Raw genomic sequence first — 18108 nt, 5'->3', positions numbered from 1 at the left:
ACTCTCCATTAAACATAAACCACAACACACAAGCAAAGTTCAAATTTTCCGAGACACACTATTTAAATTGGCACAATACAGCAGCCGAAAGTTAGCAACAGAAGTTTTCTATTAATAACTGACACATACTTCATTTTAAAAAACATGTACATTTGCAAAGACATTCTGTATCTGTGATTTCAAGTTTTGTTGGGTCCCAGTTTTTGTTGATAGATTTGTCCCTCATCCCTTTACAGTCACACAATGCATCCCCTGTTTTCTCCTTTGCAGCCATTGGCTTCTTCCTGTTATGCTTTCTAGACACCCAGTTTACCATACCCTCTGAGCTGTCTGCTCCCCATCCCATGGCCTCAACCTGCAGACTCTATCTCTTCAACTCTGTCCCTTTTTTTGCAGCACGGTGGCTCAGTTGTCTGCACTGCTGCCTCACAGCGCCAGGGACCTGGGTTCGATTCCAGCCCTGGACAATGATCTGTGTGGTGTTTGCACATTCTCCCTGTGTCTGTGTGGTTTCCACTCCCGGGTGCTCCGGTTTCCTCCCACAATCCAAAGATGTGTAGGTTAGGTGAATTGGGCAAGCTAAGTTGCCCATAGTGTTCAGGGATGTGTAGGTTAGCTGCATTCGTCAGGGGTAAACATAGGGTAGGGGAATTGGCCTAGGTGGGTTGCTCTTTGGAGGGTTGCTCTTCAGAGGGTCGCTCTTCAGAGTGTCGCTCTTCAGAGGGTCAGTGTGGACTTGTTGGACCGAAGGGCCTCTTTCCACACTGTAGGGATTCTAATTCTAAATTCTAATTCTAAACCCCTGATCACTCAGCAGAACTGCATTTCCCCCAATCCTGCCCTGCAGGTCTGCACCAACCCCACCTTCCTGGCCTTGCCTGAAGACTCAATCTTCCCCAAATACTCCCCATGAACACCACCCTCACCTGGAAAACTCCCTGTACTTCACCAGGCAAACTTGCTCCACCCCACTCCTTGGCCTAACCAGGCAGATTTGCTTATTCCTGGCCTAGTCCTGCAAATGCCTGCATGCATCCCTCCCACTGTTTTGCCCCACCGATCAGATTCCCTCCCCAGCCCCCATCTCTCCATTCCTATACACTCACGCCATCTTCCTCCTGCCCTTGCTCTTCTGGTGTTCACTGGTCAGCCTATCAGAAGCAGATGGGGTGAGGAGGGGCCTGTGATTGGAGGGGCAGCTCCTTTAAAAAGTTTTGAGTTCCACGTGTGGCAACAACTTCTTTTTCTTATTGGTTGCTTTTCAATTTTCCCATGAGATTTTTTTTGGCCATTTTTGGGATCAATGCCACCTGTTTAGCGATATATTTTGAACCCTGCAGAAGATCTAGGTCATCGTGGTGTGACATATATGTCATGATTCAAACTTCCATGGGCATCACTAAATTGCTAAGGGAGCACATTGAGTAGCCATTGGCTCTTCCCACCAATCCATTTTGAGGCTCCTAATACAACAGGAGGCCCATTTGTCATTAAAAGTCACTTGCAGCTTGGAAGATTGAAATTAAGTGACTCTTACTGTCCCTAGCTGAATTTCTGCAGCTGCTAAGTAGGTTATCATTGAACCTGCTGGTTTAATTTATAGAAATATGCTCAAATGTGCAAACGTGTCAGGGAGCCAGCTGTTACACATCTTTCCATATCTCCCTACACCCTTGCCTCCATGGCGATCTTGGTAATCCTAACAAAATTCAGTTCTAAGAGTCTCATGCTAGATCAACTATCAAAATGCCAAGATTATGCTGCATTTTTGTTTTACATGCGTGCTGCAATTATGACCACTGATCGATAATGGTAAATCATGTATTTTTCTTTTATCAATCACGGACACTTAATTTGTACATGTTGGTTGTTTCAGTCTTATACCTGACTATATTAAAATAGCATTGACAGAAATTTAAGGGAAGATTATTTCCATTTACGCCAAGGTTTGTTGGTTGGTGCATAGCGAATATATTTAGTGGTATTTCACATCTTTATCTACAAGTATCACAAAATGTAAGTAGAAAAATCTATGAATGGATTTTCCTGCAATTATTGAGAAATTACTGAGAGGGATCTTCTGCGTGCCCTACAATTCCCTCCAGCACCCAGCTGCCCATGTGATACCACTGGCACCCACTGGTATTTTCCTTGGAGCCAACCTCATTGAGTATGCAAGGAGAAGTGAGAGTGATGATTCCCCTCGTGTCTGGGATGACACAAATGGGAGGGAAGGAAACTGAGATGAAGTGTGCCAGTTAAATTGCAGTTGATCAGGAGCAGAAGAAGTAAGTAAGAGAAGAAAAAATAACAAAGGTAGAGAAAGAGATCTGCAGCTATAGCTCTGATGATGAAGCAATGAACTTCATCATCATTGCTCCAAAAACAATGATGATGATAGGAAGAGAACCATTTCTACTGTGTGGAATGACCATGGGCCCACTATATTCAGATATTCCTGCAGAAGCGTTGTTAGCAGAGAAAGGCATCTTGGGAATCTACCTGAGAGAAAAGATGTGCAGGCACTCAGGATAGAAGTGGCACTGGAAGTCAGTTGGTTAGTTAGTTGATCAGTGATGCAATCTCACTAGGTTGACCAAGTTCTCCTGAATTGCCCTGGAGAAGGTGTTGTGGTGCAGATTTGTTGAACAATTGCCATGCACTGTGCTGCTGGAGAGGGAATTCCAGAATTTTGTCCCACAGCAGTGATGGAGTGGCAATATAGTCCCAAGCTGGGATCATGTATGACTTTGTGGGAGCTTGCATACGATTGTGCTCTCACATATCTGATTCGCTTGTCCTTTGAGATGACAGACATTGTAGGTTTGGAAGATGCTGTCTAAGGAATCTGTGTGAGCTCCTGCTGTGCATCCTGTGCCTGGCACACACTGCTGCCATTGTGCTTTGGTAGTGAATGGACTCAAAATTGAACATGCTGGATGGACACAATCGAATGGGCTACTTTGTCCTGAATGGTGTCAATCTTCTTGTGTGTTGTTGGACATGCACCCAACCAAACAGAGAATACTCCATGACACTCCTGACTTGTATCTTGTAGATGGATGCAGCCTTTCAGAAGTCAGGTGAGTCAATTTCCACAAAGTTCCTAGTTTCTGCGGCTACAGTATTTGTGTGGCTGATGCAGTTCAGTTTTTAATCAATGGTAATATCTCGGCTGTTGATACTGAAGAATTCAACAATGGTAAAATTGTCAGATTTCTCTCTGGTTGGAGATGTCGTTGCCTGGCACTTGTGTGGTGCAGCTGTAACTAATCAGCCCAAGGTCTTGCTAGAATTTTGTTTAACCTTCTTATCATTCAGGCCTAAATTGTGAGAACACTAGGCTTAAAGTTCCAAGTCTCCACAATTATTCATTCCACTTCCAAGTGCTGAACAATCCAACTCAAAAACCTTAAATGTATCCAACACTTGAATATAACATTTAAACTTAGCTTGATTATTAACAAATTTCTCCTGTCTGATTTATGGCATCTTCAATCCCATGATTTTCAGCTTTCATCTTCACTTTAGTTAATACTTGTGTGCAGGTTTTTCAATTAAAAGAACTATTTTGTTTGCTTGAGGTTGGTGTCGGTGTTAAACAGAAATAACAATTGTGAATCTAATACATTATATGCATGGGAACAGCCTTTGGCTGAAGTTAAAATGAATAATTAACTGCACCACATTTTTTTTGTTGCAGGCCAATAACACTTCATTACAAAATACGCGAACCATCTAATCCTTTTGCGTCTAAAATAAAAGCATATGATGAAATGATTCAAAGTGGAACAATCGTGACAGAAGAAGAAATAGAGGAGTAAGTCAGAAAAATCTGCCTGTGTATTTTTCTCACTTTTAACTTACTGTATAATTTGTACAGCTAGCATGTGCTTGCTTTAAACAATGATATTCTGTGGACACATTTCAATCAGCAGCTGAGGGTATGCATTATCGAGAGCTGACAAGGTGCCTGTCACTGGATGACCAGTACCCCTCAGCTCTCTGCCTATAATTAAGTTATTTACTGTTTTCTTTCCAATTAGTTTAGAAAACAGAAAGATGTGAGCCTTCATTATGTTTTTTGAGAATGGGAGAGAAGGATAATATTTGTGGAGGGTGACTGAAACATGGGCAATGGATTGAGGGTGAGTGTGAGCATTGACTATTCAAGTGAGGGGATGAGGGACATGAGGAGGGGGAATGATTGGAGCTGCAAGATGTAATCTGAGGAGTGCTGTACAGTAGAATGTTGGAAGGTCAGAATGGGCTTGCTACCTGAAGGTCTTACCTCCGCACATCTGTCATACCACACGAGGTCCTCAATCCTTGGTGCACTGTTTCCAAATTGAAGGGAACACACTCCTGCTCCTCACAGCTCACAAACACATCTGTTTGATTGGATGTGTTGTTTTATTTCCCCTCCCCTCATCAGGGAAGCTCACCTCGTTGCAGTCCCTCCAATCCAAAGGCAGAATTGTCAGTTTATGAGTGAGAGACACAGTAAGCTGCTTTCCTGGGTCTCCTGTCCAATCCGTAGTTGCTGTCACTTAAAAAAGAAATCCGTGTGTTGGTGAGGTATTGTAACTCATGGTCCGTTTAATTAGAAATCCTTTCTTTGATGGAATGGTTGTGTCATCTTTCTCCCCAGTGAACTGTTTGGGCAACTTTGAATGCTGTGGCTGGCTTAGAAACGAGGGTTAAGTCGCATCCATTAGCCAACTGGATTTCTGACCTGAAAATGCTCTGATAGGCTACGCGCAGATGATTCTGACCTTAAAGAAGAAAACATGTCCACAGAGTGGAGATACTACTCAAGTAAAAGTTCAAATACATGTAGCATAAAAAAAATCAAATGAGCACAACACACGAATTCACCTCAAGGATTAGTATGCATTTCAGAGACCTGGCTACAAGCTGGGTATGGTTGCCAGTGAAACATTCTGGACTATAATACTTCCAGACAAAAGACAGCAACATTGTAAAGGAAGTGGACAACATTTATATTTACAAAATGCATTTACAAAATCAAGTGATTTCAGTAGAGGCAATCAGACTTTTGAAAAATAGGGGTTAAAATTTTGAGCAGGATGAGAGAGTGCAGGATGGTGAGGTGGTATTGTAGAACTACAGAGAACTTGGAACCATCTGGCAAAAAATCATAATGTTAGCAGAAGAGATTTTATTGTCCACACTGGTTAGGATAAGCAGAGCTGTTTTTATGAATGTACTTAAGACAATTCCAGAATTGTTTGTTATACACTGAGTCTCATGTTAGATGTAATGATGTGTGCCATACCAGAATTTGATAGCAATCTGACAGTGAGGGAACAGGCAGACTAAGTAACTGGGCAAAGTTATGGCAATTGAAGTGCAATGAAAAATGCAGAAATGTATTTTAACTAATTGGAATAGTTTGTTGAGAGATTAGAAATCGTGGAGGAATGATAGGAAATTAATTTTTAAAAAATCAGCAAAAGGTGGTATACAATTACAAGAAGTAATTAAAATGGCAAATAGAGAATTAGATTTTATCTCAAGGAGCTTGAAAGTCAGGAAGTGATGTTTCAGTTTTACAGACCACTGGTCAGACTCTTTCTGGACCATTGAATTTGCGAGGTGACATCCTCATGGTATTATTATTCGACTGTTAATCCAGAAGTTCAGATATTATTCTGGAGACTTGGTTTTAAATCCTGCAGAATTCATTTTCAATAAAAATTTGGAATTAAGAATCTGAAGATGACCATGAATCAATTGTCAATTGTCAGGAAACCCCTAATGTCCTTTAGAGAGGGAAACTACCATCCTGACCTGATCTGCTGTACATATGACTCTGAACCCACAACAATGTGGTTGACTATTAACTGCTCTCTGGCCAATTCGGGATAGGTAGTAAATGTTGATCTACACAGATCAACCGATTCCCCACCCTCTTCCTGTAAACGAATAAAGAAACAAATTACTTGTAAGTGGTATTCATCAGAAGAGATATGTTCGCAATGAAAGGGGAGTATAGTTCATATTCACCAGAATGACACCAGGGATTAAAGGGCATGCATGAACTTGGTTTATGAGCTTAGAAAGATGATTCAACCAAGTTCATTAGATTAGATTACTTACAGTGTGGAAACAGGCCCTTCGGCCCAACAAGTCCACACCGACCCTCCGAAGAGCAACTCTACATTTACCCCTTCACCTAACACTACGGGCAATTTAGCATGGCCAATTCACCTGACCTGCATATCTTTGGACTGTGGGAGGAAACCGGAGCACCCGGAGGAAACCCACGCAGACACAGGGAGAATGTGCAAACTCCACACAGACAGTTGCCTGAGTTGGGAATTGAACCCAGTTCCCTGGCGCTGTGAGGCAGCAATGCTAACCACTGTGCCACCGTGCTGCCTTTTTTTTGCATTTCATCCTTAAACGGAAATGCTCCGCCCCACCCCCTTCACACTGTGTTGTCTTTCACCAAAACCAAGTTATTGAGGGTGGAGAAAGATAACTTACTATCTCTGGCGAAAACATCCAGAACCAATGTGTACAATCTTAAAATTAGAACTAAAACCCTCAAGACAAAAATTCGGAAGCACATTTTCGAAGACAGCATTGTGAACATCTGCAACACTCTTGCCAACATCTGAGGAGATTGAGTCAATAAAAATTATTAAATCCGAGATTCACGAGTATTTGTTAGCTAAAGGACTCATAGAGTATATGGGTGTGAGGCAAATAGATTTAAGGTGGAAATCAATTATGATCTATTTAAATGAGAGAGAACGCTATATTAGCTGTGTGGGCCGACTGTTGGCATTTCCATCTCAGGGCAGCTGTTCTGCCTATAGCAAGGATTCCCCTTTATTCCAGTGATTTCTAGCCACAACCTTATTTGCATGCTGAAGATGGGACTCCTGTGCTAAATGCGCAGGGGTAGACTCTCTCAGCTGGCAGAAGAATCAAACTCTGTTAGACTGTTGCTGAGACCTCTGTGTGATTGTCTGCACTCTGACAGAAATCGAGTAGCTTACTTAATAACTAAATCCTGAGAATTCTCTCCACCATCTGCCAGAATGTAACAGGAAATATCGTACCCAGTCTTCAATCAGAGCAATAGAGTGATATATATTGTAGATGAAATATTTTCCTGAGAACATTTCTGGGCTTCTTGTCCAGATCAAGTAGAAAATTGGCAGGACTGGACTTGAAGCCTAGGTTTATTTTCAATAAAGAAAAGTGAGCCTTGTTGTGTTTAATTTTTACTGTATGATTTATTTTGCTGCAGTACCTCTCATTATTTTCCTTTTGGCATGCACATGATGCGTGCCAGGAATATCAACCAAGGGGCTGTTAGTGATGGTTCGCCATCGCTCTATGTCCCACCTTTGTTTACTTTTACAGCAGATTGTGGACCTTACAGACTTTCAGATCTGAAACAGTAAACCAAGTTTTAAACCACATTTTAGATTGATTTACAATAAAGCTACTGCTATTGAAAATGCTTAAATGCTGAAATTTAATTACATTTGACCTAGGGAGCTGCAAGTTACTTGTCCTGCTCAATCAATAGAATAAGATTTGGAGAATTCAAGACCCGGGATGACATATGGGTTTTGAGTTGGATGGTGCTGTTTCTTCCTTACCTCTTCAATAAACTTCAGGTTTAATTTGTCTTTTCTGTTTGCTGAAACTTGCTGCATCATTAGACTGCTAAACCAATCATCAATATTGGCACATTGATATATTTTAACCAATGCATGCCATTTTGTTCATGTTCGGCCAAAAAAAGCATGTGGTGAGAATTAATATGATGAATGATTAAAAAAAACTTATTCCTGTCCTAATCTAAACCCTTCTTTTCATCTACACTGTGTGTAACTTAGTCTGTGCTTCTACTGAGCATCTCACAAAGCATGTGCCTGACTGGTGATAAAGAGCAGAATCTCACTGATGAAACATTGTTAATATATTGGGGTATGATTTTTTTTTGTTAATTTCCAGCTAGGAATGTTCTTTCCAATGCTATTAAGTGCCATCTTGCAGAATGTATGGCGCTGGCACTGGACATTTGCTCTGTAGTGCCTTAAAGATGGTACAACCATAATCAAAAGCTTCATATTATTGCAAAAGTGATTGAGACGTTTTGGTTGAGAATTTTTAGTTAAGAATTTGGATCAATTGGTGCGCTGTTTTACAGGGAACATCTCAACAGTGAACAGTGATGTTTGTATTTGAATTCTTTGGCAGAAGTGCTCACTCTTTGGCTATTCTTTGGCTATCCAACCATTTGTTAAAATTCTAAATTGCTGACAGAGAAATTTATATTGTTGCTGCCAAATATATTGGTGACAACACATAGGACTGAATTTGCAAAGGATCTCCCACTCTTCTGCCACTTCTGAAGTATGCCTTCTGCTGAGATTATGCCAAATGTTTAGGAGAGTTCCATAATACTATGTTGTAAATTTTACCTTTTGGTCATTGGAATCATTTCCTAGATACAAGAGATTGCTCAGCAAAGCACGGAAGCATGAACTAAGACGTCATGATGTCATCCTTTGCACATGTGCCACTTCTTCCAGTAAGGTTCTACAAGAATTGGGTGTGCGGCAAATATTGGTGGATGAGAGTGCCATGTGTACTGAACCAGAATTGTTAATCCCTATTGTTGCACATAAACAAGCAAACCAGGTAAATTATTATCCTCTAGAAGTGGATTTCTGACTATAATATTAATTTCTCGCACCTAACTTCTTCTTGAAGTAAAGAGAATGAAATGCTGTGCTCTCTCATATTGGTGAATTGTGTTCCTCAGTGAACCATAACTGATTTTTTTCCAGATAATCTCTCCCTGAGGGAGTGTTTTGAAGAAATAACTAAAGTGGTAGAAAAGGAGCTGTCAAAGATCTAGATACTTCCTCAAAGAAAGCTATAGGTTGGATATGACATACCCATTCATCCACTTGCCCTTTATTCTTTTCTTCCCCAATCTCGATACGGGTAATTGAAGTCTCATATGTTCCTTTTCACAGTTGGGTGCACTGCTTTTTGCCATTTATACAAATGATTTGGATGTAAACATAGGAGGTATGGTTAGTAAATTTGCAGATGACACCAAAGTTGGAGGTGTAGTGGACATCGAAGAAGGTTACCTCAGAGTATAATGGGACTTTGATCAGATTGACCAATGGGCTGAGAGTTGGCAGATGGAGTTTAATTTAGATAAGTGTGAGGTGCTGCATTTTGGAAAGGCAAATCAGGGCCGGACTGATGCAGTCAATGATAAGATCATGGGGAGTGTTGCTGAACAAAGGGATCTTGGAGTGCAGGTTCATACTTCCTTGAAGGTGGAATTGCAACTTGACAAAATAGCGAAGAAGGCATTTGGTATGCTTACATTTATTGGTCAGTGCATTGAGTATAAGAGTTGGTAGGTAATTTTGCAGCAATACAAGACATTGGTTTGGCCACTTTTGGAATATTGCATTCAGTTCTGGTCTTCCTGCTTTAGGTAGGATGTTTTGAAACTTAAAAGGGTTCAGAAAAGATTTACAAGGATGTTGCCAGGATTGGACAGTTTAAGGTACAGGGAGGGGCTGAATAGGCTGGAGGTATTTTTCCCAGAGTGCCAGAGGCTGAGGGGTGACCTTGTTAATGTTTATTAAATCATGACGGGCATGGATAGGGCGAATAGAAAAGGTCTTTTCCTGAGTGTAGGGGAGTCTAAAATTAGAGGGCATAGGTGTAAGGTGAGAGGGGAAAAATTTAACAAGGAAGAGGGGGAGGCTGGTACAATTGCAACATTTAAAAGGCATCTGGATGGGTATATGAATACAAAGAGTTTAGAGAGTTATGGGCCAAGTGCTGGCAAATGGGACTAGATTAATTTAGGATATCTGGTCGGCATGGATGAGTTGGACTGAAGGGTCTGTTTCTGTATTGTATATCACTATGGCTCAATAAGTACCAAACTTACTATGACCCCTGCCTTTTTTTCTTGTTCTGCCTGACGGTCATTTGTGTCCTCACTTTTTAAGCTCTCTGCAGCTGCATCATGACTTCTTCCTCTGTGGTTATCCACAAACCCCTCAGTGTTGTTTTGACATTAATCACCCATCAAGCTCAGAAACATTTTGCGGGATTTAATTGCCCATTGTTTGGAGGACTGTCAGGAAAGCCTGAACAAGTTCCGGAGGAAGGGCCCTTGGTTTTGAGTGCACTTCCTGCACTCACGTGGCTACCAGCAAGTCTTCCCTGAGATTTAGGAACCTAGTGACGGATGAACTGCCAGCCAAATCAGAGGCTGTCCGTGTCTCATTGCCAATCACACAAACAGCACCAGTGGCAGCTGCAGGGCCATGCAACGGAACACAGACATGAAGAAGAGTAAGATGGCGGCTGAGTGTTGTGGTGGGGAAGAAGCTAGGTTGGAGGCAGAAGCAATGTCATGTTTTACTACAGCCCCCCAATGCTTGGTCCCTTGATTGAGCCTAGCGTGTCTGATGATGAATGACTCTTCCTATGGCCTTCAGAAGGTGTGGAAAAACTGTGTTGTTTCCATTTAATCTTTGAGCCGCCACTAAGTTGTTTTTTTGTTATAAACCCCCACACTACCGCCTAACAGTGATAATGCTTATTTATTCATCAGCACCCATGTTGTGTGTGTGCAGGTGTAGGACACAGTGAAGAAAAAATGCATAAATCTTTATTCATATTCTACCACCAGGAAGATAAAAAGCACCCGAGTGGCCAGTGACAAGCAGTGCTCTTCTCAATAAAGAACAATGCTGACCACTAATTTTTTTTTCTTTACTTTGCCCCCACACTACCACCTAACAGCAGTAGTGCTTATATTTTCCCCAGCACCCATGAGGTTTGTTGTAGGTGTGAGCCACAGTGAAAGACAACAGGTATACAAATCTTTATTCATTTCCCACCACCAGGAAGAAAGGAAACACCAGATGAGAGTGGCCAGGGACCAGCTGTGCCCTTCTCATCAAAGGGCAATGCTGAATGATTAAAAAAGTGAAGGGGAGAGCAGGGACTAAATCAAGTTAGAGTTGGAGGGGGAAATAAAATACTCCACTCCCTGTGGTGCCCACCTCTCCCTGAAAACCACTAAGTTGTTGGTGTGCTCAGGATCAATGAGTGTTAGATAGCTTATTAATGAACCTAACTATCAACTTGCTGGCTACTTCAGGAATCCTATACTTTTGTTCATATTCCTATGGTCCTACATATTATCTTCTTTACTATGATGTTTGGCACAAAGAAATTCAACAAGTCTTTCATTCCTTTTGCAATATTGCTTTGAACAACGTGCATGCATTATACTTGTCTGCTCTTTCTTTCAGCCAATAAAATAGTTAAAAATAAGATTACAGAAAATAACTGTCAATATTTTGTGTCAGCCTTAGTATCCCTCACAAATTTATTGACAGGGGCCGAGTGAAGTATATTGGTTTTCAATGTACTGTTAAACCTTGTTTCTTAAGGAAATATTCAATTAATGTGGTTCCAATTCTATATCTTATTTTAATGTCTTTATTGTGGGCAGAAGTTCTACTTTGTGATTGGTTGAGGCTTTGGGAGAGTTGATCGTGCAGAGTATATTCTGATGTGTGGAATAGATTTCTCTGTCCTTGAGCTTGGGTGTATTGGAACACTAGGTTGCAGCAAATAAAAGAAGATTAGAAAGATTTCAGTAATGTAGATAGACTCTGTAATGTCTGTGCAATGAACTGTTTTGACTATGGAAGAAGTAACAGTCTGCTTGAATTTTAATTTTTGTTTAATTTCATGTTATTTGTTTCTAAAATTATGTTTTTACCTTCAGATTGTTCTTTTGGGTGACCATATGCAACTACGGCCTATTATAAGCAATGAGTTCTGTCGGCGTCTTGGCATGGAGACATCACTATTTGAGCGCTATGATAAACAAGCATTGATGCTTAATGTGCAATATCGGATGGTAAGTGTTATTTGCCCATTTAATATTGAGTATAATTTGTTATTGTCTCATGGAGACTACTAATCTAAAAGAACCAAACGTAACACTAACCATGATAAACTGATGGACAAGATTTCATTACTTAAAACTTTTTACTGAGAATCAAACCTAAATCAACATAAATTAAAGGCAAATTATATTTTGTAGGAATTATAAATTTCATTTGAAACAGGCCATCCAACAATGAAAGCTATTTCAGTTTTCTCTCGTAGTTCCTTCAGAATGCATAGTATCAGTTTCAGCTTTGGTATCCCACAAAGCTCTGTTCCTCTCAAGTAGACTTTCAGCTTTTTCATTCATGGAGGAATTCGGCCCAAAGTCCCATCCAACCACCAAGGCTTACCGTCCCTGAGTACAAGATTCACCAAATGTTACACTGTTTTAGTTATTTTAAAACAATCCTTTTTGAGGGTGGTAACTATAGATTTTATTCCAGCGTGGGCTGGGGATGGATAGCCTTCACCTGGTTGCCCAGGATAGACTCGCCACAAATACAAAAGTTTCACCATAGTGTATAATTCTCAATGTAATACATGACCCCTTTATCTCAACGGAGCCCCACCCCTCCAACCGCCACCAGGACAGAACCCCACTGGTCCTCACCTACCACCCCACCAACCTCCAGATACATCGTATAATCTGTTGCCATTTCCGCCACCTCAAAACGGACCCCACCACCAGGGATATATTTCCTTCCCCTCCCCTATCAGCGTTCCGAAAAGACCACTCCCTCCGTGACTCCCTCATCAGGTCCACATCCCCCACCAACCCAACCTCCACTCCTGGCACCTTCCCCTGCAACCGCAAGAAATGCAAAACTTGCGCCCACACCTCCCCCCTCACTTCCCTCCAAGGCCCCAAGGGATCCTTCCATATCCGCCATAAATTCACCTGCACCTCCACACACATCATCTATTGCATCTGTTGCACCCTATGTGCCCTCCTCTATATTGGGGAGACAGGCTGCCTACTTGCGGAACGTTTCAGAGAACACCTCTGGGACACCCGGACCAACCAACCCAACCACCCCGTGGCTCAACACTTCAACTCCCCCTCCCACTCCGCCAAGGACATGCAGGTCCTTGGACTCCTCCATCACCAGACCATAGCAACACGACAGCTGGAGGAAAAGCGCCTCATCTTCCGCCTAGGAACCCTCCAACCACAAGGGATGAACTCAGATTTCTCCAGTTTCCTCATTTCCCCTCCCCCCACCTTGTCTCAGTCCGGACCCTCTAACTCAGCACCATCTTCCTAACCTGCAATCTTCTTCCTGACCTCTCCGCCCCACCCCCACTCCGGCCTATCACTCTCACCTTAACCTCCTTCCATCTGTCGCATTTCCAACACCCCTCCCCCAAGTCCCTCCTCCCTACCTTTTATCTTAGCCTGCTTGGCACACTTTCCTCATTCCTGAAGAAGGGCTCATGCCTGAAACGTCAATTCTCCTGCTCCTTGGATGCTGCCTGACCTGCTGTGCTTTTCCAGCAACACATTTTCACCCCTTATCTCAACCTCAGCCTTGGCACTGCTGGTTTCTACAGCAACTCAACCTTCAGTTTCCCCTTAACTTTGTGATCTGTGTTTCAATTCATTAGCAGTAAATTGTTACAATGTACATTCTTAGCTTGATTCCCACAGGAATGAAATCATATCCCATCATTCCTACGTGTTGACCACATTTCCTATCATACTTTGAGAAGAATGGGTGGCACGGTGGCACAGTGGTTAGCACTGCTGCCTCACAGCGCCAGAGACCCGGGTTCAGAGGGGCTGCTCAAAGGGGCTGCTCTCTTATTATGGAGAGAAGTGATTAGTGGTGACTAATCTGAGGGCCACTTGACATCAGGAGAAGGAAGATGTTGAGAAGGAGAGTCCTTTATGGTAACCCCAAACCGGTGATGGGTATTGAACCCACACTGTTGGTCTCACACCGTTCTGCCAACCAACAATCCTGCCAACTGAGCTAAACTGATTCCCACTCTGTTAGAGGTGATACCTCATTATCAAACAATTTGTCACTTGTATCTTCGTGGCATGTGTTTCTGTGGTTTAAGTTAATCAATTCCTTGCAACTATTCTGAACCCAGATTTCTAGGCTCAAAGCAAAAGGTTGGTAGGGTGTCTCACAGGGTTTGTCTTTGTAATTTAAAAGATCTTTAATTAGTCAAAGAATAAAGTGAACTGTTATGGACTAGGCCAGACCCCCTCAAAACATTTTTAAGCATGTAGTTCTTTGAGGAAGTGAGCAAGTTGATAGATGAAGGAAGGGCTGTTGATGTCATATACATGGACTTTAGTAAGGCATTTGATAAGGTTCCCCATGGTAAACTAATAGAGAAAGTGAAGTCATATGGTGTGCAGGGGGTTCTAGCTAGGTGGATAAAGAACCGATTGAGCAACAGGAGACAGTAGTAGTTGAAAGTGGTTTCTCAAAATGGAGAAAGGTGACTAGTGGTGATATACATAAATGATCTGGAAGAGGGCACTGTTGCTATGATCAGCAAATTTGCAGATGACAAGAAGATTGGTGGAGTAACAGAAAGCATAAGGAACTGCCAAAGAATACAGGACAATATAGATACATTGGAGAGTTGGGCGGAGAAGTGGCAGATGGAGTTCAATCGAGGCAAATGTGAGGTGGTGCATCTTGGCAAGTCTAATTCTAGAGTGAATTATACAGTGAACAGAAGAGCCTTGGAAAAAGTTGATGAGCAGAGAGATCTGGGAGTGCAGGTCCATTGTACCCTGAAGGTTGCTGCACAGGTGGATAGAGTGGTCAAGAAGGCATATGGTATGGTTGCCTTCATCGGATGCTTAGGAATTGGGCGACAGGTTTAGACAGTAGATTTGGATCGGCTCAGGCTTGGAGGGCCGAAGGGCCTGTTCCTGAGCTGTAAATTTTCTTTGTTCTTTGTTCTTTGTAGCCCAAATTTGCTATTTGTTTAGCTAGGTGTATAATGGATATTCCCGGAGTAAATTAGCTGCATTGACTGTCAAGTTTTAAGCAAACAAAATTTATTTACAAAATTATGGAATGAAACGCAAAGAACTGAGAACAGAATACTGGATAACCTATCCAAACTCGACTTAATGATGCTGTTCTGGATATACTTGCAACAGTTCCAGTACTCACATCCCTTAGCACACACAGTAAACAATGGCACACGCAACTTACAGTTCAAAATCATATGGACAGAAGGACAGAGAGAAAAGTTTCAGATTCCCCTGTGACTCTTACTCAACTCATACTGAACTGAATTGAACTGCTCACCTAGAGAGCTGACCATGCCCCCTTGACTATACCAGTTTTTCAAAAGACCTTTCAAGCTTTTGGCCTGAAGAACTATCTATTTGGGTAAACAACAAGGCCCCAATGAGCCACTCAAACTTCAGACACAGTGGAGCCTGGTCAATTACTCCCTTGCTGAAAACAAACGCAAAGGCAAAGTAACCTTGTACCAGACCAGCAAAACAAAGAACAGTACAGCACAAGAACAGGCCGTTTGGCTCACCAAGACTGCGCCAAAACACGATGCGTTTCTAAACTAAAAATATTTTGCCTCTACACGGTCTGTATCCCCCACTATTCCTTGCCTATGCACATAAATGTTAAGGTTTCTCCAGAACTTTACTATTCTATTCACCTGCACCTGCTCCTCTGCAATGCATTCCAGGCACTTATCACCCTCTGTGTAAAAAATGTGCCTCTCACATCTCATTGAAACTTGCCCCCTTTTAGCTTCAGCCTATGTCCCCTAATAGTTGACAGTCTAAGTCTGGAAAAATAGTTACATAAGCAGTTCATGCTGGTTCATAGCTGGCATCAATTCATTGGTATAATTGGTATAAGTTGACATAATTGGCCTTGGCTTTAGTTGCATTGACCAAATGTGGTCTCAGGGTCACGTTATGCCTGGAGGGTAAACCATAGCAGGTGCTGCAGTGTACCAATTTAATTCCCACTGATCTATGTCATTTTGCGACTACATGTTGTGGTATGTCATTGTATGCAACATAATCAGATCCTTTAATCATTCTGACATGATCAACTGAGTTAACAGTAGGGGGATAGGTCCATGGTATTAAAGCACCATTGGTGCTGTGGTAGCACTAATCTCATCAAGACCCAGGAAGCAACTTTGCAATTTATTTGGATGGAATATATCTACACCGTTCCCTGAATTGGGTGAGTCACCAGTAGTTTCTGACTTTCTGGTTCTGGATTAATCAAACTCAGGCCAGTAACCTGAGCACATTTGGGGTAGCATAGTGGCTCAGTGGTTAGCACTGCTACCTCACAGCGCAGGGGGCCGGATTTGATTCTACCCTCAGATGACTGTCTGTGTGGAGTTTGCACGTTCTTCCATGTCTGTGTGGGCTTCCTTCGGGTGGTCTAGTTTCCTCCCAAAGGCGTGCAGGTTAGGTGGATTGGCATACTAATTTTCCCATAGTGTCCAGGGATGTGTAGGTTAGGTAGATTAGCCATGGGGAATATAGGGGTAGGAGATGGATAGGGGTGGTTTGTTCTTCAGAGGGTGAGTGTGGACTTGATGGGCCCAAATGGCTAGCTTCCACACTGCAGAAATTTGATAATTCTATGAAATATTTTCAATATCCAGTGGTGCGTTATCAATTCTTAAGTTAGGCTTCTTGCAAATTGATCGTTATGAGTGCATATTTGATCCTTTAGTGCTTCTGACAGCAACTATGGAGTATTATAATTTATACTTGAGATTTGCCATGATTTTAGGTCTAAATTAATGTGACCAAAACATATTTGGTTTCTTTCTCATCTTAGGCTCCTTATCCAAGAGCTATACAATTCTTCTAATCAGCTGTTCATTATTAGGTTTGTGGCCTGCCTAGCCAGTTGACTCAAGGTGTATGTTACAGATAGTCTTTAACTATTCAAATTATTGGTCACACCTAATGTATTCAAAGTAATGCCACCTTTGGTTTACCTATTGTCATGATGCTGACCTTGGAAGGTAACATAAGGTACCACATTAACGTCTACTAATTGCATGTAGTGACAGTGAAGCATTATACATCACAACATGCTAATCAATTAATATCAATACTTACAATAATATCAATTATTTACAATATTGTCCTTCAAGTTTTACTTGCCACGTGAAAGGAAGTAAATGAGTCTATTGTGGTGAAATCTTAGCCAAGTCTATAACATGCTATGTACTACTCAGGGCCTTTGGCAGTTGTCTCCTTTGTCTATTTTAGTGTTGTTGCATGTACTATCCAGGTAGCAGGCAGGTTTTCTTACTGATATACGCAGTGGACACCTCTCAAACAGCTACACTTACCAGGAGGCTACTCTCCATTTCTGTTACCCAACTACTGCCATTATTCTTGTGTTTCACCTGAAACAAAACAAGAGATCTACTGCTGGGGCACTCCTCATAGAGTCACAGAGATGTACAATAGGCAAAAAGACCCTTTGGTCCAGCTCATTCATATCCTCAATTAATCTAGTCCCATTTGCCAGCATTTGGCCCAAATCCCTTTCTATTCATATACCATCCAGATGCATTTTAAATGCTATAATTTTATCAGCTTCCACCACATCCCCTAGCAGCTCATTCCATACACACGCCACCCTCTGTGTGAAAAAGTTGACCCTTAAGTCCCTTTAAATTTTTCCCCTCTCACCTTAAACCCGTACTGTCTATTTTGAACTCCCCCACCGTAGGGTAAAAGCTGAGACTATTTATCCTATCCATGCCCCTCATGATTGTATAACTCTCTAAAAGTTCACCCCTCAGCCTCCAACGTTCCAGGGAAAGCCTATTCAGCCTTTCCCTATAGCTCAAACCCTCCACTCCTGTTGGCAGAATCAGAATGTAAGTCATTTAGTATGAGTTGAGACAATTGGGAGTGGTGTCACCACATGTAAAGTAAAGGGAAGTACCAATCTCATTGCTTTAAGATTTCTTGATTTACAGGATATTCTTGTACCAAACCCTGAACTGACACAAATTGTCTGACTTAAATACATTTTCAATCAAAATTTTAAAATGTTGTTTTTGTGCGTAGTGTAAGCAGATGTTATTAATACATGAAGGTGCATCCTCTTCATG

At 41.8% G+C, this 18108-nt stretch overlaps 1 protein-coding gene across 2 annotated transcripts in view; it reads left to right on the top strand.

The window, feature by feature from the left end:
• Positions 1-18108, top strand: part of helz2a (helicase with zinc finger 2a) — a 104541-nt gene that overhangs the window by 57684 nt on the left and 28749 nt on the right. For both annotated transcript variants that reach the window (XM_072556579.1, XM_072556578.1), the window contains exons 14-16: positions 3704-3820; positions 8499-8691; positions 11837-11971. In XM_072556579.1, the coding sequence (XP_072412680.1) occupies positions 3704-3820; positions 8499-8691; positions 11837-11971 (445 nt within the window). The remainder of the gene's footprint in view (positions 1-3703; positions 3821-8498; positions 8692-11836; positions 11972-18108) is intronic.

The sequence above is a fragment of the Chiloscyllium punctatum genome, chromosome 37 (assembly GCF_047496795.1).
Source record: "Chiloscyllium punctatum isolate Juve2018m chromosome 37, sChiPun1.3, whole genome shotgun sequence".
NCBI lineage: Eukaryota > Metazoa > Chordata > Chondrichthyes > Orectolobiformes > Hemiscylliidae > Chiloscyllium > Chiloscyllium punctatum.
This window is presented reverse-complemented; position numbering and strand designations above follow the sequence as displayed.